The sequence below is a fragment of the Varroa destructor genome, unplaced genomic scaffold, assembly GCF_002443255.2.
Source record: "Varroa destructor unplaced genomic scaffold, Vdes_3.0 BEIS01000003.1, whole genome shotgun sequence".
Classification (NCBI taxonomy): Eukaryota; Metazoa; Arthropoda; class Arachnida; order Mesostigmata; family Varroidae; genus Varroa; species Varroa destructor.
Window position 1 is genome coordinate 48,647,810 of NW_019211456.1, and position 25,111 is coordinate 48,672,920.

Below are 25,111 nucleotides of genomic sequence, written 5' to 3' on the forward strand. Positions count from 1 at the left end.
CACATAGATCAACGACAAACGATAAATTTAATAGAAAAGTAGAGTTAGATTCTTGAAACTCCCTAATAAATCCCCATCAAAGAAACTCGATTTTAGATAAAACAAGACACAAAACAGTTTTTGCAGTTTGTGCATTAGAATTTTAATATCCTCGCTACACGGCCTTTGAAGTCATCAAAGAGATTTTTGTTGAAAATACATACTTTATTTCTAGTAGGAGTTGTGAGTAGTAATTTAAGGACTGTACTTCTATAAAATAAATGGTTGCTTTGTTAACATTTAGGTTAATAACACACAATGCATATCTTTCGGTTCATTGACCAGACGCCATACGAGCTGCACCTAAATAGTGAGGTTTTTTAGTTAAGTCGAGTATTGTAAAGGAAAGTTGCGTTATTATGTAAAGTTTAGCATAAAGTTGATACTAAATTCCTGCGTATTATAAGAAAATTGTGATACTAAAATATTTGAACAAGTATTGCAAAGTAGCAGGTCATATGTAAGCATCATACAAAACATATCAACATTCACGCTATATAGTCTTATTATATTAGCTTTTTTAGTTAAACCTTTAGCTAGTGTCTGGGAACGTTAAATTAGATACTTGATTTTCATATGTAAATAAAAAGCGCAACCAAAATCTATCTGCCCTTAGAACTAATTCGATGCAAAAACAATGTTTCGTCTTGATTTTTCCCAAACATATTTAACCTTTAAACTTTAGTACCATTGCGTCAATGTCAGTCAGCGACAACATAGTAAAACTAAATTCGTTTAGTATTAAACTTCCAGCACAAGAGTTAACATACAAAAAAAATTATCAACAAACGAATTTACTGGTCCCTTTATGTTGCGTCGTAGCCTTTGTATGCATGATAGCCAAGTCCGTCAAGACGCGTATGCTAAGAATTCATCACGAAAGGTGTAAGTGAATAAGTTTATTCACAATATCCACACCCAGTTTTGTCCATACGATACGCGTACGCATTCTTTATTTATGTACATCAATCTCACTACTACCGCAGTTATAATAAATATTCTATCTACTTAATAAATATTTTACATAAGGACTACATAGAACTTTATAGCTTTTTAATGTTCTACCGAATTAAATCCTATAGTTTTTTCGTCATTTCTGTCTTTTCCTTCCATTTGCTTCTTCACTTTCTATACCTTTTTATTTTTCGTTTTAGGTTTTAACTTACACACCGCAGTCACATGGAAAATTGACTACTGGAATACATTTATACTGTTTCAGCTCCAGCAAAATACCGTACAGTCACAGTTTTTTTCTCGTCTTGCTTCCTGACACATACACTATTTGTGCTACGCTTCATTTATACAGATTTTACGTCCATGTGTATACACTTCAAATTATCACCAAAATTTCTCAAAACGGTGAAACTATGCCCTCTCAAAAACCAGTTCAAGGCAGCTTCAATTTCAAAGAAACTAAACTGATAAATATTTGATTTTGTTCAAGATTTGTGAAGAAATTTCTTTAGAATATTACTACTATAATTGGATTCTATTCAAAATACCCCAGCCGAACTCGTTTTTTAGCGGCAATCTCGTCAACAGAGTTTTCGACATCCTTTGTTTTCGCGGTAACAGCTGTTGAATCCTCCGAAGCAAGAGGTTCATTTGGCACAGATGGGAAGGCAGGCAGTATTTCTTGTTCTGACTCTTCTTGGAGGATCCTTTGAAGTTCCTCTTCAAGGTCGTCTTCGTCAGCCTTGCTGAACGTGGTGGCTCCAGTCGCGACACTTTCCTGAATTTCCTGCTGCTCCGCAGCGGCATCAGCCATTTCGTCCACGATGTCGTGCACCTAAATTGGCAATATAGCAAAAAGTGCTAAACATTACTAAAACTTGCGACTCATACTAAACTGCAATATCACTGCTGATGTTTCTTGTTCTCATAGAGAAATTTATATAGAAATTTTATATGAATCTACTAGTGCCCTTATAAAACAAAACTGGGAGATACTACGCTGAGTGGTAAGCAATTGCACGCACTAGAAGCTCAAAATCATTAAATAGTAGACACTAAAAAATAACAGGATAGAACAAGGAACAACTGTAAAAAAAACTTACCTTATCGACATCACTATTTGCGGTCCTCAGAGCAGACGTAGCCATTTTGTAACTATCAAGAATGGCGGGGAAATCTCTCTGATTCTCTAGATCGGTTTCCATCTGATGAAGATTGTCGAGGACCCCATAGAGCTTGTCCAACTGCCGTGTAACTACTTTGGCTCGCCGCAGTTCTCCGATAGCCTTTATTGAGAAACCTTCTTTCTTTAGACGGATCGCGTTGTTTCTAAAGCTTTCTTCTTTTGAAATAAGCTGATCAATTTTCTGCTGAATCTTGGGTACGGTTTCGCGGACTTGCATGAGAGCCTTTTCATGTTCAGTTAACGGTTTAATAAGATCCGATCTATGTGAAAAGTCAACGAAATTATCTTTAATTGATATTTTCCCTAGCTTTTCTAGAACTACATAAAACAAATCCTGACTTCCATCGCATGCTTCGCGACAAGTACTCCACACATCACGGAATGACACTCTGGTTTCACGGTAACCCCTTGCTTTGATCGCCATCTGTACATCTTGTCTAGCTTCTTCGACAGCCTTCACGTTAATGAATACCTCATCCTCAGCTGTGTGTGCTGGTGTAAATAACCAACTTGACATCCAGGACATCCAGCCGGCTGGTTTTCTTGGGACTATAACACCATCTTGTCGTAACGCCTCGATTACCCGCATTAGACAAACTGGTTGGGAATTCTTCCGGGTGAAACTTTCCGTTAACGACTGTACATTAAAGATAGCCTCCCGGCGTTGCCCAGTAAAACTAGTGACTAGTTTTTTCCAAAATAACATCTTCTCGTCATAACCCAACGGGTTCGCTTCCCTCGGTCGAAAATCCCGAAACAGAAAGGCCATCCGTTCGTCATCGTCCCAGTCGGTCGGATAATCGAACATGTTGTCTTGAGCTAAAATCTCCGTGGAGAAAACCCAACAAAAATAACTGAACTTAACTCGACTTCAAATGATTGCCTCGTTCCCTGACCACTTTTTTCTCCGCGGCAATGGCTCAAATAGGAAGAAGTTCCAATATCTCAGATAGCGTTGTTGATATTTTGAATTTATGCCACTGCTACAACAGAACATCGAATCAACCAGATCGACTGTGCTGTCTTTTTTCCGTCTGCTACACGAAAGCTTACACCTCGACACGGAGATAAAATTAAGTGCGAGTCGAGGTTGCGCATATATATTGTTCATCTAATAAGCAGCGTCTTTGCGACGAATGCCAAAATTTTATCTAAATATTCTCGTGGCCGTTATCAATACCAATTGGTCAAATAAAATTATATTTGATAACTACAAGTATAACCTTGAACAATTTTACGATAAGGAAATGATAGTACTCAACCCAGTTTTCGTCTGCAAACGTGGTAACGCCGCTTTTAAATGCGAAACAAATTCACAGTGCATTATCTTTTAGTTCCGATTTTTTTTAACAGAGTTTTTCACAAATAGTTATCAGGTATTATTAAACGCAACAGAAACGAAATGACTACTGTTAAACCACGGAATTGTTCAAAGCCAATTATTTAATGTGATATGTATATCTGTGCGCCCAAACTTTGCGTGTTTTATTTGATCTTTTAAAAAAGTAACAAATCTTGTTTTAATATACATCGTATAGTAAGCGCATCTAGCATTCCAGGAATATATGACCTACTGTTGCATCTTCCCATATACACTAACGATATAACTATATATATATATATATATATATATATATTTATCGATTACGATATTTTATAATGTATGTGATTAATCACAGTAGTTTTACCTACAGAATCAGCAAGTATTGCTTGACCGTAGAAATATTTTCATGATTTTATGAACTGTGCTCACAGTTACCATCAGAGAGTTTTTGAGGTGTTGTTTTTGTTTATTGGGTATGAAACTAATTAAGGATGACTCACGAAAACGTGGTCGGGAATTATTTTTCAGCATACACGCATTGGAGCATACTAGGATAATTGTAGTTAACATAGTTCACTTCACTTTTCTCTGTTTTATCATATATAAGATACCATCTAAATTAGCGGCATAGATTTCTCTAGCCAAAGCAGTTAAACTGAGACTCGTCTCGTCGAGACGGTTTGTATAAACGCAAAAACCAGCAATGTCGTTAGAAAAAAATTCTTGTTTCGTAGGCATGAAGTAAACGCGGATATATTCTTTTACACGCAAATATAATATGTGAAGTGAAATTTGCAGTTCAAGCGTAATAATTTACTAAATTTAGAAACTAGAGATAGAATAAACAAAAACGTATAACCGTAAAAAGCAGTGTCGTATACAGAGCGACTGAAGTTTTCAGTTTTGCGGCTAGAAATGATGCTGAAAGCTTCAATACTGACAGAGAAGAGCAAATATATCATATATACATGCCATACAGATAAAACAAGGCTGAGTGTATTCTTTGATAGATGATAATAGTATGTTTCAAGGCTAAACAAAATCCACTTCCGTATCCCAATTTTGTGGTCAAACTTTTAATTATTTTTATACCACATCATCGTTACTTCAGAATCATAAATCGTTTATGCGTCTATATGATAAAAACCAAAGTAAAACTAATAAATATAAAATCACAATAGAAAAAGATAAAGAGAAAAGTAAAAAGAGTATTTTTTAATGGAAGCCTACCTTGACTTGATAAAGATCTCAAAACTTCCTCAAGACTTTCCTTACACAAGGTCAAACTTCGGTACTATATCGGGGGTCTAAAAAATTGTTCTGATAGCCATACCAACAAATAGTCGAGAAAATTGCCTATCTTTCTCAAAAACGGGATGACCAACTTTGGCCGTCTAACATAAATATGGTAGACAGATGGTACTACATGGCATCACTACAAGATTTAAGCTTCATTTTGTCATAGAATCCTTCCCCGTGTCTATTCCTACTTTCTTTGCATTCATAGGTTTTCCAATAAGCAATTGTGAGTTCCTCGACTCTGGATTTTACGTGGCCTTTAATTACGCCGTATCATACTATGGAACGCCTGTATATGTACTACTGATTCCAAGTATTTTCTTCATTCTCAGTTAAAAAAAATTATACCATAACGCGAAACTGAACAATAGGCACATACGCTATCTTTGCGAATATTAATAATAATTCTCCATCCGTTATATTCAAATGTTGTTGAATACTATTAAGAGTAAAGGTAAATAGAGAAAAGAACGAGTAAAACAAAAATAACGAATCAGTTGATACAGCGGCCAGTTTATTTTGATTTTACCATTTCTATAAGCTATGGAGCAATCGTCGTGAAAGTTGTTTTTAATCACTCTTGGAGACCTCGAAAGGCAGAAAACGATCGAATGACGCATACACAAAGTGAAATCACAATAAACAACGTATTTGTGAATTTCAAAAATATTTGCCACGGGATGTTTTCATGATATGATACATGTACGAAGCCGTTGTTCTTCAAAAAAATTAAAAAAAAAATAGATGGTTAAAAAATAACTCCCAGTAGTAGGTGTCAAGCACATGATCTGAACCTACTCGTTCAATTTATGGTTGAAGATGCGCTTTCTTGGCCTCCCTACAATAGTTGCTCGGTTGGTTAGATTAGACCGCCTGTCACGATCCTAGTTGACGCATGTCCCATTTCACTTAACCGTTTTTTTTTTTTCATAAAGGCAAGGTAAAAACTTACTTGTTTGGAAGTTCTAATATCACACGCGTGACGTAAATAAGCACATAAGCCGGAATGAGATGAATGCAGAAATTTGAAAAATGTCTGAGAATTCGATACGCCGATCAGATAACATATTTTAACGAAGAAAACGGCTACTTCTAAATTATCTATAAGAGTATTCCATATGTAACCGGAATGTAAATTTTGGTAATGAAAATATCAGCTGTTAGTAAAAAAGTGATTAGCGACAGCCAACCTGCGATAATTCCTTCAGGTGGATTGCGGGTCAGTTGCTTGTATTCGGCCATAAGTCGACGTAGAGCTGATCGTGCCATGATACGATACAAGTTTGCCGAACGGACACAGCACAGGATGCTACAAAACCAACAACTACCGACACTACGAATACTATTTACACCGTATATTACAATTTCTGATCTTGAAATTCACCAGACACTTCTCCCTGTTGAAGTTGCAGGGCTCACGCTGCCAGCGGGTTGATAAAACTCCGTTCTTGATATTCGATCGTTGTTCCTAGTTGACAGCACAATAGGACCATTTAGCATAGCTATGGATGCAAAAATCAAGGCTGTTTCTTTCATGTGTCCTGGTCGGGATACCCGGGCCGATTCAGTGTGTCTGGTATTCATCATCGACTATCGATACGGTCCTCTTCTGTGCCGTGTGTGGTGCGCGTGCCATCAAATTGGTGAGAAGGTGGTTCCTTCGTGGCGGTACCGTTGTTGGACCATTGAGCAGAATTAGAATCTTTGTCGACTCAAACCCCTTTCAAGTTAGCCAACTTATTAGCGGTTCGCAGTGCTGTGTTGGTGTTGAAGGTAGTGCGTTTTTGTCTAAACGTCGTCCGCAATCTTGGCCTTGTTTTGCGTGCATCTTAGTGAAACAGAGCGTTCGTAGTGGTCTTTGCGTTACCATGGGGACACTGGTGGTCTCGAAGATAATTGGCAAAAAAATTGCTAAGCTCCGTTTCATGCCTGTGAAGGAGCCCATCGCACAGCGAGAGCACATACTCGCCGTTGCCTCTTGGGATGATGATGTGAGTTTATTGCAATGATCGCGGATGCGAAAAAATATTATATGGGTTACTCAAGCTCATAAGGGAACATTTATCCGCTAACAAAAAGCGCAATGCTTTTGTTCCATAAAGCCAAGACAAGTATTTAATTATAACTAAAATGAGAAACGCTCCGCAAAAAAATATTAAATTACAAAAACAATTATATGGACACCTTGTTTGTGCAGTAGCTCTGAAAAATGATTTCGGATATCAAAATATTATCCTCCATATTCCCCACCAAAGACATCCCGTAGATATTAAGAGGAATAGTTAAGTGGAGTTGCAAACTAAAATGTTAGTCCAAGTTTGGCCACTTTGATAAATCGATTTATTCTATTTACATAATTGCAACCTTATTTTGATCGTGTATTAAGGTTTGGCGTACTTTATTTCTTATAATCAAATAGTAGTGGGAATTTTTTTTGTTTATGATGACTTGAGCTTTCACCATTTCAGCTTATTGTCTTATCGGTAATAAAATTTGGGGTTCAATTTTGGAGGGCACCCGACAGTTAAAGTTGAACTCCGGAATGAGATGAATACTTACCATACACTTGTAACAGTCCTATTGTTTGATCAGTACGGTTGTTCGGTTCATAGTTCCAAGATAAAAGGATATAACAGCTGCTTGCATTGAAATGTATTACTGATGATTTTTAGATCGTCATTCAGACATACCCGATCTGTCAGATGTAGCCTTTATAAGAAGTACGCTGACTTTACATACAGAACACATACAACTAACAAATCATTAACTGCATCATTACTATCAACCTTCAAAGATTGCTTATGTTGTAGCACTCCTGTATCCCATAGTATTGCAGATCACTAAAAAGAAAATCTGCTGGTTTTTTTTGTCTTTATAGGTATTCACGAAGCATAGAGAGAAAATGATTCTGTTACTAGATTGCAATATGAAACTTAACAATATGAAACGAAAAAAATATTTTTTTCGATATGATTCGATATTGAATTTATACCCCTTACTAATATATGTCACAGTTCAAAATTACGGTAGCTATTTCTATGAACTAATATACCAAATATAAATTAAGCTAACTTTTGAGAAAGCTTCACGTTAGATAAGTAAGGTAACAGCTTTGGGCAAGATACTTATGCAATTATTGAATAAAGAAGTTTTTTGAATAAAGAATTTTTGAAGCGAGTCTCTGGAGCGTATGTAATTTATGTCGCAAGTGGTCAATTTATACGAAAATTATGACGTTTTTCGAAAGATGTTGATTCTATGACGTGGGTTATTCGATTTTAAATGACTTATGTGGAAACATGTCAATGATTTATCGATAATAAGCGTGAATCAAATAACGTGTTTGCCTACTAAATTTAGGGACGTGTGAAGGTCTAAGTTCGAATCCGAGCGTAGACGCATTTCGTTTCGTGATGAAAGTCAGTCGTCTTAAGCAGTAACTAAGGGCTTAGTGCTGAACGTACAACGCAAAAAATAAGTGTCAGTTAATCCTCATATATAATTTAGAAAGAAATGTGTCTTCCAGGCTCTTAAATAATAAACGTAAGTATTTTTATACGTCTCCTTTTGTATTTACCCACCCTATACATGCACGCTTGAATGCAGGTCTAAAATATTTCGGTCGGCCTTCTATCGTAAATACTAGTAATGTAAAAGCTAAAATTTATCAGTTTAATATCCGTGTTTGGAAGATCATTTCAGAGCGAACCGTATTTCTTTGAAAGCTTTGTCAAAGGAGTGTCACCAATTCGGCCCTGTCCCAACTGCGCGTGCCTCAATCATCTAAATCTTAGTCGTTCCCTTAAAAATAATAGAGGTGTGCCGTTGTCTTTTGCTGTCTCTAAATTGGAATTCAATTACAAAAATAAACCTCAACTCTACTCTTATTTCTTCTTATATTTTCTCAGTTGTCTCTAATCTTACTTGTTTTAGGTGTTTCTTGAGTTTTGAGAAGTGGAAAAATAACATGGGGCTAGATCTGATGAATACGTGGACTGAGACAACACAAGCATGGAGTTTTTTTTGTACAGAACGGAATATAACTAAAACAGCTGAACCGGTGCTTATGATCATTGTAAAGAACCCATTACTTGCACTCCCAGAGCTCAGGCCTATTTTGGCAGGTAGTCACGCAATTTTTTTCAATATTCTTAAAAATACTCGTTAGCGACAGTGGAACCATGCGACATTTGTAAGGTACAACTGGCAACAAAAAGCTTGGTTTCTGAGTTGAATCTTGCAATTTTTTTCTGTCTGAGTTCCTTTTAGAAGCGATATTCAAAAGACAGTTTTTGTCGCTTTTGTTTCACGTAATGGTCATACGTTCACATCGAATTACCTACAACGACTCGTTGAGTGCGCTCAGGTTTATCTAAGACAGTTGTTAGTGTCTGGACCAGGTTTTTGTTGTGAGCCTTCTCGCCGTCAAAAGATCTTCTAAAACAACCAAATATGGTTCGAATAGGATATCTAGCTCTTCTGTCAGCTTTTTTTAGTGTGATTCGGCCCTCCTCTAGTACGGGTTGCTTTGATTTTTATCATTTTTCATCCGTAGTCGCTATGAGACGTCATCAAAGCTCTTTCGTCAGTTGCGAAACAGTTGTTACCACTTGTTGGTTACTAAAGTGTTGGCTGACACCCCTAAAAGCCTTCTGCAAAGTCTGCACTATTTAGAAGCACTTGGTTGCATTCTTAACGTAGAACACAATGGTGCTTCATGTTTTGCGTTAAAAACCTTCGTCGATTTTTGCACACTTATTAAAAATGTTCGCTGAAACAAGCTCACATAATTATTCTTTTATCTTAAAATACGTTCTAAATAATTCTTATACGCTTTGAATCACGAATAACGGATATCTGAATCCATAACATAGTGTATCACCTCTTTTATCATATTTTTAATATATTTCAAAAGCATATCACTGCTGGAAAAAGTTAAGCGATGAAATTCACTTTTTTTAGTGTAAATGTGCGCATTTAAGGACAACTGCGTGGGAACAATTTTAGCTGTTTAGGTTATTCAGACAGACGAATACCACGGCTCTGAGACTCTGATTTTAGCAATTAATCAGGCATGTTTACTAGTATGCATCTAGTTAGCAAATCTACAGATGCCGAGCTTCTGAAGCTCTCAAGCCTCTCTAAATTCACTGCTATTAATTAAAAAAATTCTGATTTAAAGCGATTTAAATAGCATAGATGTCGTATAATTACTTGCTGAATTGTTATTTATTTAGACCGTTTCTATAAATTAAATAGCGGGGAGTTATTAAAGAGCTAGCGAGTAGAACTAGAGATGTTCAGTTAACTACTGTACTTAGCGTCATTAAAAGCATATGAATTGAATAAAATATTGAGGGTAATATTAGGCTACAAAGAGCAGGTGGCATAAATATGTGCGAATCTATGATATAAAGACCAATCAACGAAGTGCCACTTTTTTATTATCGTGAAGGGAGTTCATTCTTTCCCTGATTGATCCGATGTTGTTCTTCCATATACTTCAGCACTTCATCAAAGCACAGCTTGGCTGAGACCACCCAAACCTCAAAGACATACAAGCGCATGTTTTTCAAATATAGGAGTAAAGTAGAGCATGAAGCTAACTCATATGGTATTGCTCTTTTGCGCTCGATGGCTTACTCATCTTACGTTTATAGGACAGCGTAATTCAACTATGGAGTATATTACGAGGCGATGATCCGGAAGAACAGTGCGAGCCGCAGTTGGTGGCTCAAACATCGCTTAAAGGAGACGTCGCTGCCATGGAGGTTAGCATCTTATTTTTCTTATTAACTATAGTCTTTGTTGCTCGAATGAGTTGAACAGCTTTGTCACAACAAACAAATATGAATTATTATTATATTATTTAAGCAGAGATATTATAGTGTATGTACTATGAGCATAGATTATGCTTTATTCGTACATTAGCACCGGTATAATAATATGGTTCTAGTTCTGCGATGAAATAAGAATATAATCAACAAGGTTTCATGCTGACAAATCTTAGACTCACTTGCTTTGATAATATTAGCTTTCGAGGAGTTATTTCGTAGTGTTTATATTACATTTTTCAACCCACCAGTATAGTTAGACCGTCACTCCATATCAAATGAATCGCAGATACGATGATCATTAAATGCTTTTATTTACCACGATGGCAACGTCGATTTGAACGTATAGTATGAGACAAGCCGTTAATTCTCAATTCAATACACTACCTTTGTTTAAAAATTGTTGATTTATAGATTTTTGGGCTGCAGGCATTGGAGTCAAGATTCCGCTTAATTGGCATGCATTCTGCTTTTGAATACGTGTGCTTCTGTTCTTGATCTTTGTTTATGGTAAAAAAAAAAGTAAACAATTACCGCTTTTAATTAATTTTATAAGCGTCGTTTTTCATGACGATATAATCAAATCTCGTGGACATCACATAAATGTTTAGTCATTTTCACTATCGCGTATAAAGCTCCCTGTCTTTCTATTTCCGACTAACTATAAAATTTGTCTCGAACCTCTATTATTATTACTATTATTGTGTAGTACATGTACTCGTTGAAATTAATATGATTAAGTAATTATGTAGAGTACTACTAATATTTTCTCTAACCTAAAGAGAAAAACATCGACTTGATGTTAGTGAAAGTTTATTATTTAAATGCATAAATATCAAGTATGTACAGTCATCTGTCCGAAAAAAAACGGGAAGGCAGCTAAGATACCGTTTCACCTTCGAAGTTGTGAAAGGCAATGAAACGTCAATGACAAGTTTTGCTACGCTTTAGCGCCTGTAACGTCGTTTCTGGTGTACCAGGTACATTATCGTCCTACGAAAATCTTGCACCTTATCGTTGTATAGCATCGTATATATATGTGTGGCATAGTAAATCCCTACTTGCGTATTAACAATCGTACGTTTGCGATCAATGCACACTTACTGCGAGGGACGCCAGATCACCAGTGAATTAGTTAATAAAATAGTTATGCTGTATTCAGAGCTCCGAGTAGCTCATTGGTTACCTCTTAAGATACTGTGGCATCCCAACAGGGAGCAGACTAAAGAGCTGTGTTGACGATTTCGCTAAGGTCATAACGTTATGGTCCTGACTAGTTTGTTTACGCGGTTTTCCCAGCGCACCTTGTGGACAAATTAGACCAAAGATCATCGCTGTTTGAGCTACAAGGCCTACAACGCCTTCATCAAGGTGTGGTCGAAACATATGTAAGTCGACAGGATCGATAAGGGAGGTTAGCTGGTAGACTAAGTTCTCGTTAGCGCGTGTAGCTAGCAGCTTCTCGAGGTACTCGATGTCAAAGAGAAGCTGTAATGCCAGTTCTTGCTGAGCAGAGGCGGGAAGGCCAGCACGCTGGTCCAGTACTTTTTGGTAGACCTGTTCTACAGCTTCGTGAAGCAGCTGGTTTGCCTGAAGAATAACCTTCTTAGAAATTGCACAATCCATTATTTCACGGATGCGGACACAAATGATAAACAGCAACTGATTAAGAGGCAATACGGCATGCTGGGGCAAATAGATCGAGGTATATACCGGGACACCCTCTTCGCCTTCATCGCTAAGATCCACTTTGACTTTCACTGAAGCTAGCTTGAGTAGTATATGCGCGACAGGGATGTTAAAAGATTTCTTAAAAGGCTCCAGATTTTCCTCAATAAGTATTTTAAGGGCCGTTAAGGTAGCTAGATTTCTACTTTCTAACAACGATTCCTTGCGATGTAACCAGTCATTGTTGCCAAAGACCTGCTGTAGATGCACACAGTTGGTTAGAGCGAAAGCTAAATGAGACAGAAGGGAAAGGAAATAGCAGCATCGAACCCCGCTCTCGACACATTGAGCGATGAAAGCGCAGACCCGCGTGAGCATTTGCTCGGCAGAGGCGCTCGTCAGTTTGGCGAGGGAACGGTGCTCGGCCGAAGCCATTTCCCGGAACGGAACAAACTCGGATAATTGGTCCATGGCTGACTTAACGGAAGAATCAAAAGCCTTACAAAGAGAAGGTACGTTGGAAAATTTTACACGGGCTGCTTCCTGAAAACTTGAATGGATGGATGTGAGAAGCTGTTCGGTGGCTGTATGAAGAATGTCCTCGAAGATACCCGCGATGCGTACAACGATAGCTTCCTGAAAGAATGTTTCATAGATGTCTGGTGTCTTCTTACCAAGAAATTCCGCACACATCTGGGTTTTGTCGATTGACGTTCGCAGGTGGTCGTATGCTTTGGCAATACTTCGGCATTCGTTATGACATTGCAGTTCCAACGTGAGCTTTTGCCGACAGCTCAGCCGCATCTGCTCAAGGAAAGCCTCTGCTTGGACCACTGTTGGCCCAACTAAAAGACGTGTATCACTTAAGGCCTCTGGCAATACACAGCGAAATTGGGCCAGATGCCTCGGTAGAAACTGGGTAGCCAGAGAAAGTGGGTCTTCAACAAGCGATACGATTCCATGTGAGTTGATACGATGGTTCTGAAAGTATCTCACGAGATCAGGTGGGTCTCCGGCTAGAGAGTGGGCTAAATTAAGTGTAAAAATAAGATAGCGCGCCACATTTCGAAACTTGTCTTTCGTTTGTGCTGTTTGTTCATCTAGGGCTTGTTGGAGGTAATTAGTACGTTGCTGGAAGAACATTTCGACGAGTTTCTCAGGCCTATGGCCTTCAAGAATGGCGAGAGCGCACAAAGCTTCACTAAGTGAGTCCGAGTTGCAGTCGGGATCAGCCATTGCAGTTAAACAGCCATTGCTCAACATACGGGTCGATGTCCGGAGCGATTTCTGACAAGTTGCTAACAGTTGCTCACGAAGTTGATGCCCACGTACAGCCAGCTGTGCTAACGCTATGAGGGCTGCGGAAGAAATCATTTCACGAGCTTCGATTAACGGTCCTAGTCGTGCGCCTATGTCTAAAACTAATTTGGTCTGCACGAAATCGGCGAAAACTTGAGGGTCTCTAGTCGACACATTTAATGACCTGGGTTTAAATTGTTCACAACGAAAGGGTAACTGACGTAGCTTAGAGGGCAATTCATCGGCTAGTTGTTTCATATTTTGTATAGTATCTGCAGCATCAATTAGCTCACGATAGCGTTCACCCACCATCTCGCGGAGATCCTGATTTTTTTTGCTAATATCTTGAAGTATCTTTTGACGAATTTCCACTATCTCAGCGATTGAATGTTGCTGAAATAGTACATCAGCACCTGTCGGCGTATTTTCCTCCTCGTTAGGTACCATGGCCTAACAGATTTGTAGGACGATAATATAAAACACAAGTCGTTTACATTGATGACTTTAGGACACAAAAAATGAAACACTTGTTCTCCGAGATCTGCCAACACCGGATGATTTCTCTTTTTCGAACGATCTGCTTCTACAAGCAGGCTTCGTGGTGTTGTCAACGGTTCCGTCGTTTAAGGCTATGGGAGGGGCGGAATCATACGAAAGACGTACGCGGGCTGTCGTTCTTTCGCTATAACATTTCATTGACCGATACGCGAAAATCCAATAAGTTTTTAAGCGATAAAAACATTACTATTTAAAGCTATATATATTTAGTCCATATATACATTCGGTTATATGTATAGTCTTAATTTTTTTTGAAAAGGTGTTCTACTTTTTTAAAAATATTTCCACTATATTCTATATTAAGAAAAAATAAAGATTAAGCCTGTCTTTAAAAAAATCACCAATTTTTATCGGCAACAATAATTTTATTCAAGCTAAATAAAATGATCTTTTTTATAGCATCGTATGTATATATATACTGATTTTGTTCTCGAAATATTTTAAACGAAGATTAAGACACAATAAACTTTTGATTATCGAAAATTTGCTAAAAAAAACTGCTCAGAACTAGCTTACTATTACGAAATATCTTTTTGTAACACAAGAGTTATAGATATCGCAGTAAGTTCTTGTCCTTTTCACCGTGGCAGAACTCTTTACCGCCCGAGTACTTCACCCGCTTGCTGTTTCTATAACTGTTGTTGTTAATCTTGTATTGATATTTAAATATAGAACACTAAATGCACATAGAGGCCTCTATTAATCTACGTAGACGTCAGAAACGACACCGGACAAAATGCGGGAAGCCAGACCTTGGTATTGCATCTAATAGCATACTTCATAAACTCTTTATCGTAAACGCCTGTGCATAAATACAAAAAGTGGAAAGATCATACACAATAATAAGGAAGGGCTGATACTATCAGTAACCTAAAGTGATTAGGGTCATAACAAAGGAAACGGCGTTGAAACTGTGTCGAAAACTCAATAACAGCGTAATAGCCAGATAACTTGGAGAAAACACAGTCGGTTGGTCTTTTCGACGTCGTATGAAAGCTAAGTGGCATCTTTTTGTGGCCTGGCAAACTCGTTGCCATTTCAAACCATGTTTTTTTGAAAATTGGACTTACGTTTCAATAAGATTCATAGAAAGTGAGAAACCTGTTTTTGTTTCTTCAGCAAGCATTTTCTAAATATTTGACCTGTTATACCGTAAAGAGTTTGCTACATGAGGTGTTACAGTTGTCTCATTAACTCTTATCGAAGATCGAATACTCGAAAAAGCATTCGAAATTAGCTCAAAGCGACTTTTAGTACCATTGGCGCATACCAAGGAAATAAACGTCACATATATTTAACAAATGCATGCTACTGTCAGTGAGACAGACATCAGTAGCGAAGATAGACATTTAGAGTAAGGGTGTGCATATACAGACAAAAAAGAATAACATATTACTGTGTCAAGAACCTATAATAATAATAACTTTCTGGCGTGGAATAATTATCATTATTAGGCTTTTTGAAATGTTGAAATTTGGCTGTCAATTCTTGACGGATGTGTTTTTTCGAACATATGTGTAGCTCAGTTTCTGAAATATAATTGTGTGCTATTTATTTTGAACCTCAGTTCATCGACCCAAACCAGTTGATTGCGGCAACCTCATCGAGCGAACTCATCCTTTTCCAATGCACCTCATCGGTACGTAGTTACTGGATTGCTATAGACGGCCATGAAATTAACCGTCGTGTGATTTAATTGCTACTTGTACATTTCCTTCCAAAATCAACAATTTCATTACCGTTTTTAACTACCTGTCTTTGGACTTTTCGGAAATCTGTATTGCTAAATAAAACCCTTGTTCATAAAATTGGATGCTGTCTTCCAAATCAAGGCCATGGTCTTTAACAACAATTGTTTCATTTAATTTGTCCTGGACAGAAAATAGCATAACCATTACGTTCCACTGACAAAGTACGTCAAATAATGACATATAATGAATTGCTTATTAAGGTTTTCTTTAATTTTTCTCTTTATTCAGTCAATTACAGAAACACGCAGATGGCCACCAACGGGAGATTGTCCTATGCCCTACTCCGATTTGGCTGTTCGGCAAAGTCTCGAAGGTGCTGAAGTTGTTACTGTAGGCGAGGATGGACTACTTAAGAGGTTCTTGCTCAAGGTAATATTAATTACGAGGGATTGCTTTCAAGTGAAGTAGAACGTAACTTGTTTTGTTACTGTCTAAAAATAATTGTAGCGGACACTTATATGAATGTCTGAGTGAAGAATCACAACAGCTGATTCTTTTTCTGTGTTCCATTTAATAGCCTTAGGTTACTTCTGTCAGCCAATATAGCACGGATCACACAAGGCGTCTTACGCGTTTTCATCTTAAACGATATGTTAAATGGAATTCGTGCCAAAGCTGGTAGTTCATATAGGTAATTAACCAATAGTTTACCTTAACTTTCAATCCTGAATATCCAGGAACCTAAGGACCACCCGACGCAGACGATAGAAACCGGTTGCGACTCTCTAACTTGTGTGTCCTATTTAGGACAAAAAGAAGTGGCCGTAGGTAACCTTGCAGGAAAGCTGAAGATTTTTGACCTCAGTAAAGGACAAGAGGTCCGATCATGTATGCTGTAAGTGTCTGGTGTTAATTCATAATCATAGCGAATCGAGGTAACATGCTTGGGTCTCGTTTAGACATACGACCATTTTGAACAAGCCGCAAAGCAGAGTAGACTGATTAAAGTAAAGGTGTTGATCGAAATAAAAATAAATTGAACTACACATCAAGTCATTTCTTTTACTAATTTGTATGCTATTGTGCCCATATCTATCCGGATCCTTTGTTTAATTCTGATCAAAGTCGACAAGATGATCTCGTCGGGATCACATGCGTGCTTCAGCATCCGTCCCAACCACAGCTTCTATTTTGCGGCACAGAGGCGGGCTCGATTTGTGTCTGGGACTTACGGATTGCGGATCAACCTCATCCGTCTGCATTTTATAACTGTCATTCTGTACTTATACCCGAATTACGTTTCCACGCACTCTCAACTGCTCACCTGATAAGCGTATGTTATGATGGCAGTGCGCTTTGGTGGAATGCCAGCCGATTAATGAGTCCTTTTGAGTCAGTGGGTCAACTACCAGCTTTGGGTTCGAATCGACCAGCGGGGGACATTAAGCGAACTCAGAACGGTGAGTAAATCGACGAGGAGAAGTAGCCATTTTCAGTGTACCTAATACAAACGTGTAGTTAATTTGGCTTGTTTTCGTCACTGTAGACTACATCCCAGTCAAAGAGGGCTTATAGGAAAAAGATCATGCACGTAACAAGTGATAACCCACCTAATTTATAGCAATAGATAGCGAGTTTCACTGCATATAATAAAAAGATTTTTTGCCGTATAGGCGAAACATCGTAGCACGGGTGCCATTCTTGTGCTTTTTTTTGCAAGAACCACTTCTCTGAACAAATTGGGAATTTGGAATCTGTGAATAACGTTAAGCGTGCATTTCAGATACAACCGGCTGGCTCATGCCGGATGTAATGAAGGACCGAATGGACATTGAGAGGCTTGTGGCACCATCGTTGTTCTGCGTGAACTCGGTGGACACTGCTGGAGATTTGGTCGCAGTCGGAGGAGACTCAGAAATGTTGCAAATATTCTCCATACCTGTGTAGCCCTGATAGTAAACTTAACTTGTACGGGGCAAAACTATGTCCATTGGAAACACCGCTCACTCCTAATGCGACAATAGTATATATATACTATATGAACTGCGCATGTGCCCAAGAAAAATTTATATAGGATTAGGTGGGTCCAGTAGCGGATCTCAGTACCATCTTCAAACTCGACGAGACAAAAGTGTGAACAGTTTTTGCTTCTGATAGAAGCGAGTAGCGGAGTGTGTTGTATGCGTGTTGTATTTTTGCGGATCTGACGATGGCGGTCCCTCACTCATCATAAAGATGACTGAAAGGGATCACTATGATAAGTTGACCAGATTGGGTATTCGAAGCAATCCGTCATTCACGCTTAACCCTCGCTTTTATCTCTTTGCGACTTTTTTAGAGCTAAACATGTGTACGATTTACAATGTACTTTGCGTGAAAAGAAAAACATGTAGAAAAAAGTGGACAAATGGGGGCGACAAATACCAGGAATGTTTTTTAATTGAGATGGAACTAAAAAATAACTAGTGAAATATGACATTTACTAGTGCGTCTAAGAGTAATGAATATACCTAAGCGCTGACACACGAGCAGAATGATGATTTCAACTTGTGGCAGTTGGTCCAGAATCAGGATGATCGATTAATGGTGGTCTTGGTAATGATCAGTTTTTCGATGACGTAATAGAAGACTAAACGATGATGCAAGGCAACTCTGCCGGCTCGTACTCAAAGGAAAGGAAGATGTAACTACTGGATCGTGCGAAAAATTAAGAAACATGTTTATCTCAATTTGCTGAACACTGAGTTGTGCCGACGCTAACGATACCCACGACGACAAAGGTTATTGGTAATGACAAATGCTATATTCTATTATTATTATTATTAATTACAAGCGTGCTGATGGAAAATAATATTGATGGTAAAAGATGATGGTATAACGATACACATTCGGCGGTACAACTGCTGACAATTATATATACAAAAGTATGATGATAAATGATGCGAATGATGCTACTCTGCGACATGAGAAGGGTAATTAAATAATGGTATAGATTGGTCAAAACTAGGTAAACGTCCTGCGGTGAACATATGGATGCGTGTAGTGGTTGACATGAGACATGGTCACAATTGGAAAAATATGATGTGCTACATGGATGTATTCATACGGAATCTTTTGTGTATTCATTTGTACCTTATAAAGAAGTAGCTTTATTTCAGGTTAATTAGTTAACTCTGTTTATGATGAATGCATTAGTCACATCAAAGCAACAGGAAATAAGTCATTTACAATTATACCTCTCTTTCATATTACATACCATAACCATCTTTGTTATTATGCATCAAAGAAAAGCCTTCCAAAAAGCTCTGAACATAAATAATTATTCTTTATTACAGTAATAGAAGAGCTACTAGAATTGCCTAATTACTAAGGACTTTATTTTAGTAGGACGTTCTGCTGTTCTTTGTGGTATTGCTCGCGGATATCCATGAACATACTGCGACAGTCTATTTTAGCACGAAGCTTTGAGCATAAAAGAAAAATTCCTGATAATTTCCGATGAAGCGAGTAGATTTCTTCGGGTGGTGGTGTGAGACGATGCTTAAGCATTATAGGAATAAGCTGGCCTACTTTTTCCTCCGTACGCCCCTCACCAAAGTCAAATTCATCGACCGTAAATGCCTCTCCCAGAATTAGGACAGCATCACAATGTGCACGACGCATTATTTCGCTTTCCTCTCCAGTTAGGAAACCAATCTGTTCAGATAGATTAAGTATTTTTACTTCGTCGCGTTCTGCTGCTGCTTCGATCACCTTAAGATAAGTATCGATGAAGCTCTTTTTGTACGAACGGGTGGCGCCGAAGTCAAGAAGGACTACGCGTTGAGTACTTGGTTGATAAAGGAAATTTGACCAATTGGGGTCTGTCTGCATGTAACGATAGATAAAGATTTCATTTAGCGTCAGTCGCAATAGGTTTTCAGAGATATAGTTTCGAAGTGGTTGACTAGCATTTGCGAGGCGGTCGACCGGCAGGGCTCCTTTGACGAGTTCGGTGACAAGTACGCTGTTCGTTGTAAGTTCGTCAATGACTTTTGGAACCTGGAAAACCTCATCATGCCTAAGAAGTTCTTGAAATTTGTTACCACTTGCTGCCTCTCGATTGTAGTCAACCTCCCAGACAAGCTCTCGTCGCGCAACCTCAACGAGATTGTTAATAAACATTCCTCTGGGTAACATATCCCACACCTTTAGCAACATCATCAGATTGTCTATGTCGGCGTTGATACCCTTGGCAACGCCCGGATACTGAACCTTGATTGCTACCTCCCTTCCTCTAAAAACTCCACGATGTACCTGGCCAATGCTAGCAGCTGCAAAAGGCATATCTTCAAATGAGTCCATTCGACTTCTCCACTTGTTACCCCACTCACGCGACATTACTTGATTAAGCTGCCAGCTCGGCATATAGTGTGCCGAATCTCTTACTCGGACAAACAGTTGCTGAATTTCAGGAGGAACAACTTTAAGGTTTTGCAAACTAAGAATTTGACCAATTTTTAGGGCAGCACCACGCACCTGACACAGTGTTTCGACAATACGATTAGCATTCGCTTCGCTCAACAAAAGCGGCCGTTCCTCATTTGAAGCAAGCCTGCGAACGGCTTCAGTCGCTGCCCCTACTCCAAGACCGGCCAAAAGCCCTCCATAAGTTAAAGCTCGACCAATACGAGATGCAGGCACCTTTTTGGCTTTTGATGACGTGCCCAGCATAGGATCCATTGTCGTAATTGTTTCAAAAATTCTCTCCCCTTTAGGTTGTGGCACTTTGATAAGGTTCTCCGTCGGTCGGATAGGCTCATGAAGAGGAGCCGTGCCAATAATCTGTCGTAAATTATACTCCATGGCCTTCATGACAAACTGACGTAACCCTTCGAAAACCACACAAAGATTCTCCACACCAAAGTCACTGTCGTTCTTTGACTTCGCCGCAATGCGCTTCCGTGTGCCAGTAGGTGATAGCGGTATTCCGTAACGACTAAGAGCCTGCCCGATTTGAGATAAGCCCTGTGACATCATAACAATCCCCTGTGCGAACCGAGTATCTGGGGGCATATCATATTTGGTGCCCGACAGGGGCGAACGAATAGAACCACCACTTTCAATCGTGCGCCTAGGATGCCGCACGTATCTGGAAGTTTGCCGAACATGAAACATTTTCGCGACTTAACCTTTTGGTGAGGATAAACACGGCAAACTGGCCCAAAAGTACGCTCAATAGAACTTATTGGGGATCATTTAGCTGCAAACTCGCACTTTAAATAAATATACCGTGTAGCCATCCATTGCTATCTTTTGAATTTCATATATTTTTATTCTATTGTGAAACCCGCTGGTTCGATTGATAGGATGTGAACGGATTTGGAGCAGTGCGACATTTCGGACATTTAGAGAGGTTACATGTACTTCGTATGAAGGCTTCGCTCGTTGAACGCATTTTTACAATATGCTTTTTATAGGACCGCTTAACCACTTGATACGCATATTTGGGCTTGCGTTTCTAATGCATCTGGGAATATAAGTCCTTTGAAATCTTTTAAATTATTAATACAAGCGTGGCTCATCCAGCTGCCAGGTGCGTTCATCTAGATTACCTGTCAACCGAATCACGAGATCTATTTGCTATTAAATCTTGTGCCTGGTAGGAATCAGTCTTGTGCGAGTGTTTAGCTTTCATGCAATTTGGCACTGATACACAAGAGAACATTTTCACCATGGCTGTTCGCGGGAAATTAATTTCCATTATCGGTGATGAAGAAACGTGCGTAGGCTTCCTTATGGGAGGAATTGGTAAGTGGGCTTGAATCAAACTAAAAAATGACTAGTTAATAAATCTAATATAATTAGAAAGGACCTGATCGAGGAAGGTGTAATTTCGCGCTAGTCTAGAAATTACAATACTATATTTTTATTTTTGGTAAGCCATGTAAACTTTTGTACTTATCTGTAAAACAAAACATCACTGTTGCGTATTCACTCAAATCTTCATGTATATAACGTTTAAACGAAATTATCCACAATCATCTGCTCACCCAGTTGTTATGAGAGCCATTAACATGATACGTTACTAGTATGAAAATAATTGGTTAGTTTGTTTAATCTTTGGCGTAAAATGAGATGAGTATAGTTTCCGAACGACAAAAACTTTCGTGATCTTTTTTTAGGGATTTGACGCAAATACCCTTGATAAAGCCATGCTCTTAGAATATTGTTCTACCTAGATAAAGTGAAGTTGAGCAATGATTTTCAAGCTTCCAGTACGCATTGCACTTGTAGTAAAGACTATAGTTCGTATTTTTCATTGATTCACAGGTGCTATTAGCCTACTTGAAACTGGTATAGTGGTTGCTATTAAAGTGCTGTTTAACCCTGCTGAGTAGAAATAACGATATGCTTTGAAATGCTGACTACAATACGTCGTTCTAGCTGCGCATCTACTTATATCTGGATGTCTTAATATTCAAATGTATATCGTTTAATGACTAATCTATTCTGACATAATTTCCTCTCAGATCCCGTTTTGCTTGTTCTGATGGATGTTCTTTAGATGCGTATACAGATGATAAATACGCGTCACTTTAGCTTACTGTCGCATATCGAATGGGAGAAACGCAACTTTATTATTAATATTAATATGGTACAATTGGCAAAAATCATACCGATACGAACGTGTAAGATGCTAATAATTTTTTTTTTAAAGTATCTTACACGTTCGTACCTTGGTAAACCGTTTTAGTACCCACACGTCTGTAGGGATCTGCAGTATGCTTTGGCTAAGGCTAAGAAAATAAGTTGACAGTTAATTAGCTGTCTGACTACGTTCTGCATTATTCGAAAGAATTAGCAGCACAAGCAAAGTATAGGACTCTGTTATTCCTTTCGAGCTACTTGTTACATAATATGGCTTTGAAGGGCTTAACGCCAATTTCCATGTGTAACATATCACTTGTTGAATAATACAAAAGAAAAATTACCGAGCTGTGAACAAAGGACACGTGACTTTGACGGTGACAGTCCGTTAGTGGGAACCTACCTTCATTATTGCATTTGAAGTTCTTTCATTTCAGTGCTTTTTGTCCGGGCGTCATCTGTAGCTGGATCCTATGGACACTTCATTAGAGGCAATTAGCAGCGAAGAGGTTAAAAATAAATTATCATGGGGCACACAGTAAAAGCATTAAGTTTTTGTATTAACATACATATTGTCATTTACTAAGCATGTGATGGATATGACTATTATTTCAGGTGAGATGAATAAAGAACGGCAGCCTAATTTCAAGGTCGTCGATAAAGACACGCCTGTGTCGGAGATCGAGGAGACTTTCCGAGCGTTCGTCAAGCGACCCGATGTGGCGATTATTTTGATCAATCAAAGTGTCGCTGATATGATTCGGCATGAGATCGATCGGCACACTAGTAGTATTCCTTCTATTCTTGAGATACCTTCGAAGGATTCCCCGTACGACCCTAATAAAGATTCGATCTTAAAACGTGCTAAGGGCATGTTTTCTGGCGGAGGTGATTAACTTGACTTCAAGATGCGTGCCACTTTTCAATACGGTAGTTCCATATGGATTTAATTTACTCGAATATGAATAGCAGGTACAGATTACACGTTACAGGACGAGACGATGACTGAAAAACAATATTGAAGAATGAATATGTACTCATGCTGATGTGTCCTGATGATTAGAAACAGATATGTATATGGTTGACAGGAAAGAGACAATAAAGTAACTCAGATAGGGCCTAGTATTAGGATTGGTATAGTAACACAATTTTAGCTCTCATAAATATTAGGTCGGAAAGCAAAAATCACTGCCTGCTTGTGGCATGTAGCTTGGATTGAAAAAGTACGAGGCGCCATTTAAGTAGCTTGTTAATTAATTCATGTAAATATATAAGCGCCTGGAAGACATTTACATGAGTGAGTTGCAAGTACTTCCATGTGCATACTGATGTCTTCGTCCCTAAAACGGTACATGTTAATAACCACCATTTAAGCAGAATGAAAATGTAACCAGGCATAGGCCTTTAGAAAATCTATGACTACCAAAAGGACTCACCTACTAGAAAAACACTTGTTCTGTGTACACATTACAATTAAGGATTTCGGGACGTGGCGTCAATATGCATTCCAACAAAATAGTGAGCTGAACATAGCAAAAAAAGGCTATTTATGATAGTATAAAAAGTAGTTATTTTTACTTATTTTTGTTGTTTTCCAACTCCGTTGCGTTAAGCAATAAAAAGTTTACGGTAAAAACAGACGTAGCTTGTTCTTTATTTTTCGGTGCACGTTGTATGAAAATTTACATTTTAACATTGACGACGGTTCCACTAGAACCCTGTTACAGGAACTACATCTTGAATTATAGAAATTCAGAATTAATATGAGTAGATTCTGCGCTTGAAATATTTGATGCGTCTATACTGAATCATCCTGCAATTAAAGTTCGATCTTCCTGAAACGAATTTTTAGTGGCTGATCCGGTACGTTGATGAGCCTCGTAAAGCAGTCCATTTTTTTATCGTGTGTGTACTCCATCGAATACTTGGTTATCATCTGAAAATAGAACATACCATATTGGGTTAGAACATACGTACGTTCCTTTTGCTTTCAATGTTCGCTTTTCTTCTCAGTTCTCCATTCTTAATGAACTTCTGTACCATGCGAAAGCGCTCTTCCTTCTCTGCAGGTCAACAGAATTTTATAGTGAGATAAGACTCAAAGATGGAGATTTCAGGTGAAAATAAAGCTGCATTTTCGACATCTTCTCTATTTCGACTTCGTCCAGATTAAGTAGCTGCTGAATCAACACGAGATATTTGTGACAACCAACTCATTGTACGAACGGTATATAATTATTTCTGCAGCAGCTTTCAATATTCACCTTAAATGTGAGAGTATTTACGACAGTTTCGGCAAAGCGTTTCCCAATACACATTCTCGGTCCATATCCGAATGGTAGGTAAGAAAACGGATGGTGTTGCCTTCCTCGATTGATCGGACAAAATTTGTCTTTTTCGGCGTCTCTCATACTTGCTTCCTTGCCACCTCCAGCGCCGGTTCCTTTATAAATATCGTGAAAACGTAGCCAGCGTTCTGGCTGGAATTCATCAGGATTCGGGAACTGATCGGGATCACGAGATGATAACTGACTATGAACGAGCATCATTGTCTAAAGTAACATAGTAACGCAGACACGTGTGACAAATAATTGAAATGAGATTATGATTAGATGAATAAAAATCAAAG

General features: G+C 38.4%; 6 protein-coding genes across 8 annotated transcripts in view; 2 read left to right on the plus strand and 4 right to left on the minus strand.

The window, feature by feature from the left end:
- Window positions 1-117: 117 nt before the first annotated feature.
- On the minus strand, window positions 118-6,317 carry LOC111247487 (charged multivesicular body protein 7-like). Of its 2 annotated transcripts, none has more exons than XM_086983858.1 (3): window positions 5,993-6,317; window positions 2,097-2,998; window positions 118-1,828 (listed from the first exon to the last, which is right to left on the minus strand). In XM_086983858.1, the coding sequence occupies exons 1-3, from the start codon at window positions 6,069-6,071 to the stop codon at window positions 1,529-1,531; spliced, it is 1,281 nt and encodes a 426-aa protein (XP_086839984.1). In that variant the 5' UTR covers window positions 6,072-6,317; the 3' UTR covers window positions 118-1,528. The 2 variants fall into 2 exon arrangements, with proteins under 2 accessions (XP_086839984.1, XP_022654182.1); XM_022798447.2 differs by having other exon boundaries at window positions 2,097-3,005.
- Window positions 6,318-6,460: 143 nt separating this feature from the next.
- Window positions 6,461-18,962, plus strand: Nup43 (nucleoporin 43). 2 transcript variants are annotated; one of them, XM_022798448.2, is made up of 7 exons: window positions 6,463-6,793; window positions 10,463-10,573; window positions 15,729-15,800; window positions 16,141-16,281; window positions 16,590-16,747; window positions 16,978-17,312; window positions 17,636-18,962. In XM_022798448.2, exons 1-7 carry the CDS (start codon window positions 6,671-6,673, stop codon window positions 17,797-17,799), a joined length of 1,104 nt encoding a protein of 367 aa, XP_022654183.1. In that variant the 5' UTR covers window positions 6,463-6,670; the 3' UTR covers window positions 17,800-18,962. The 2 variants fall into 2 exon arrangements, with proteins under 2 accessions (XP_086839983.1, XP_022654183.1); XM_086983857.1 differs by lacking the exon at window positions 10,463-10,573 and having other exon boundaries at window positions 6,461-6,793.
- Window positions 11,433-14,232, minus strand: Cog1 (conserved oligomeric Golgi complex subunit 1). The gene has a single exon (XM_022798445.2). It carries the CDS (start codon window positions 14,048-14,050, stop codon window positions 11,819-11,821), a length of 2,232 nt encoding a protein of 743 aa, XP_022654180.1. The 5' UTR covers window positions 14,051-14,232; the 3' UTR covers window positions 11,433-11,818.
- Window positions 18,963-19,151: 189 nt separating the features above from the next.
- On the minus strand, window positions 19,152-21,202 carry Coq8 (ubiquinone biosynthesis protein COQ8, mitochondrial). The gene has a single exon (XM_022798446.2). It carries the CDS (start codon window positions 21,007-21,009, stop codon window positions 19,228-19,230), a length of 1,782 nt encoding a protein of 593 aa, XP_022654181.1. The 5' UTR covers window positions 21,010-21,202; the 3' UTR covers window positions 19,152-19,227.
- Window positions 21,203-21,340: 138 nt separating this feature from the next.
- Window positions 21,341-24,122, plus strand: LOC111247493 (V-type proton ATPase subunit F-like). Its single transcript, XM_022798457.2, has 2 exons — window positions 21,341-21,642; window positions 23,098-24,122. Exons 1-2 carry the CDS (start codon window positions 21,528-21,530, stop codon window positions 23,376-23,378), a joined length of 396 nt encoding a protein of 131 aa, XP_022654192.1. The 5' UTR covers window positions 21,341-21,527; the 3' UTR covers window positions 23,379-24,122.
- dib (Cytochrome P450 302a1, mitochondrial) overlaps window positions 24,113-25,111 on the minus strand; it is a gene marked incomplete in the record, with an annotated part of 6,474 nt that continues 5,475 nt past the window's right edge. The window contains 2 exon segments of the mRNA XM_022798154.2: window positions 24,113-24,418; window positions 24,747-25,034. Coding sequence (XP_022653889.2) covers window positions 24,302-24,418; window positions 24,747-25,034 — 405 coding nt within the window.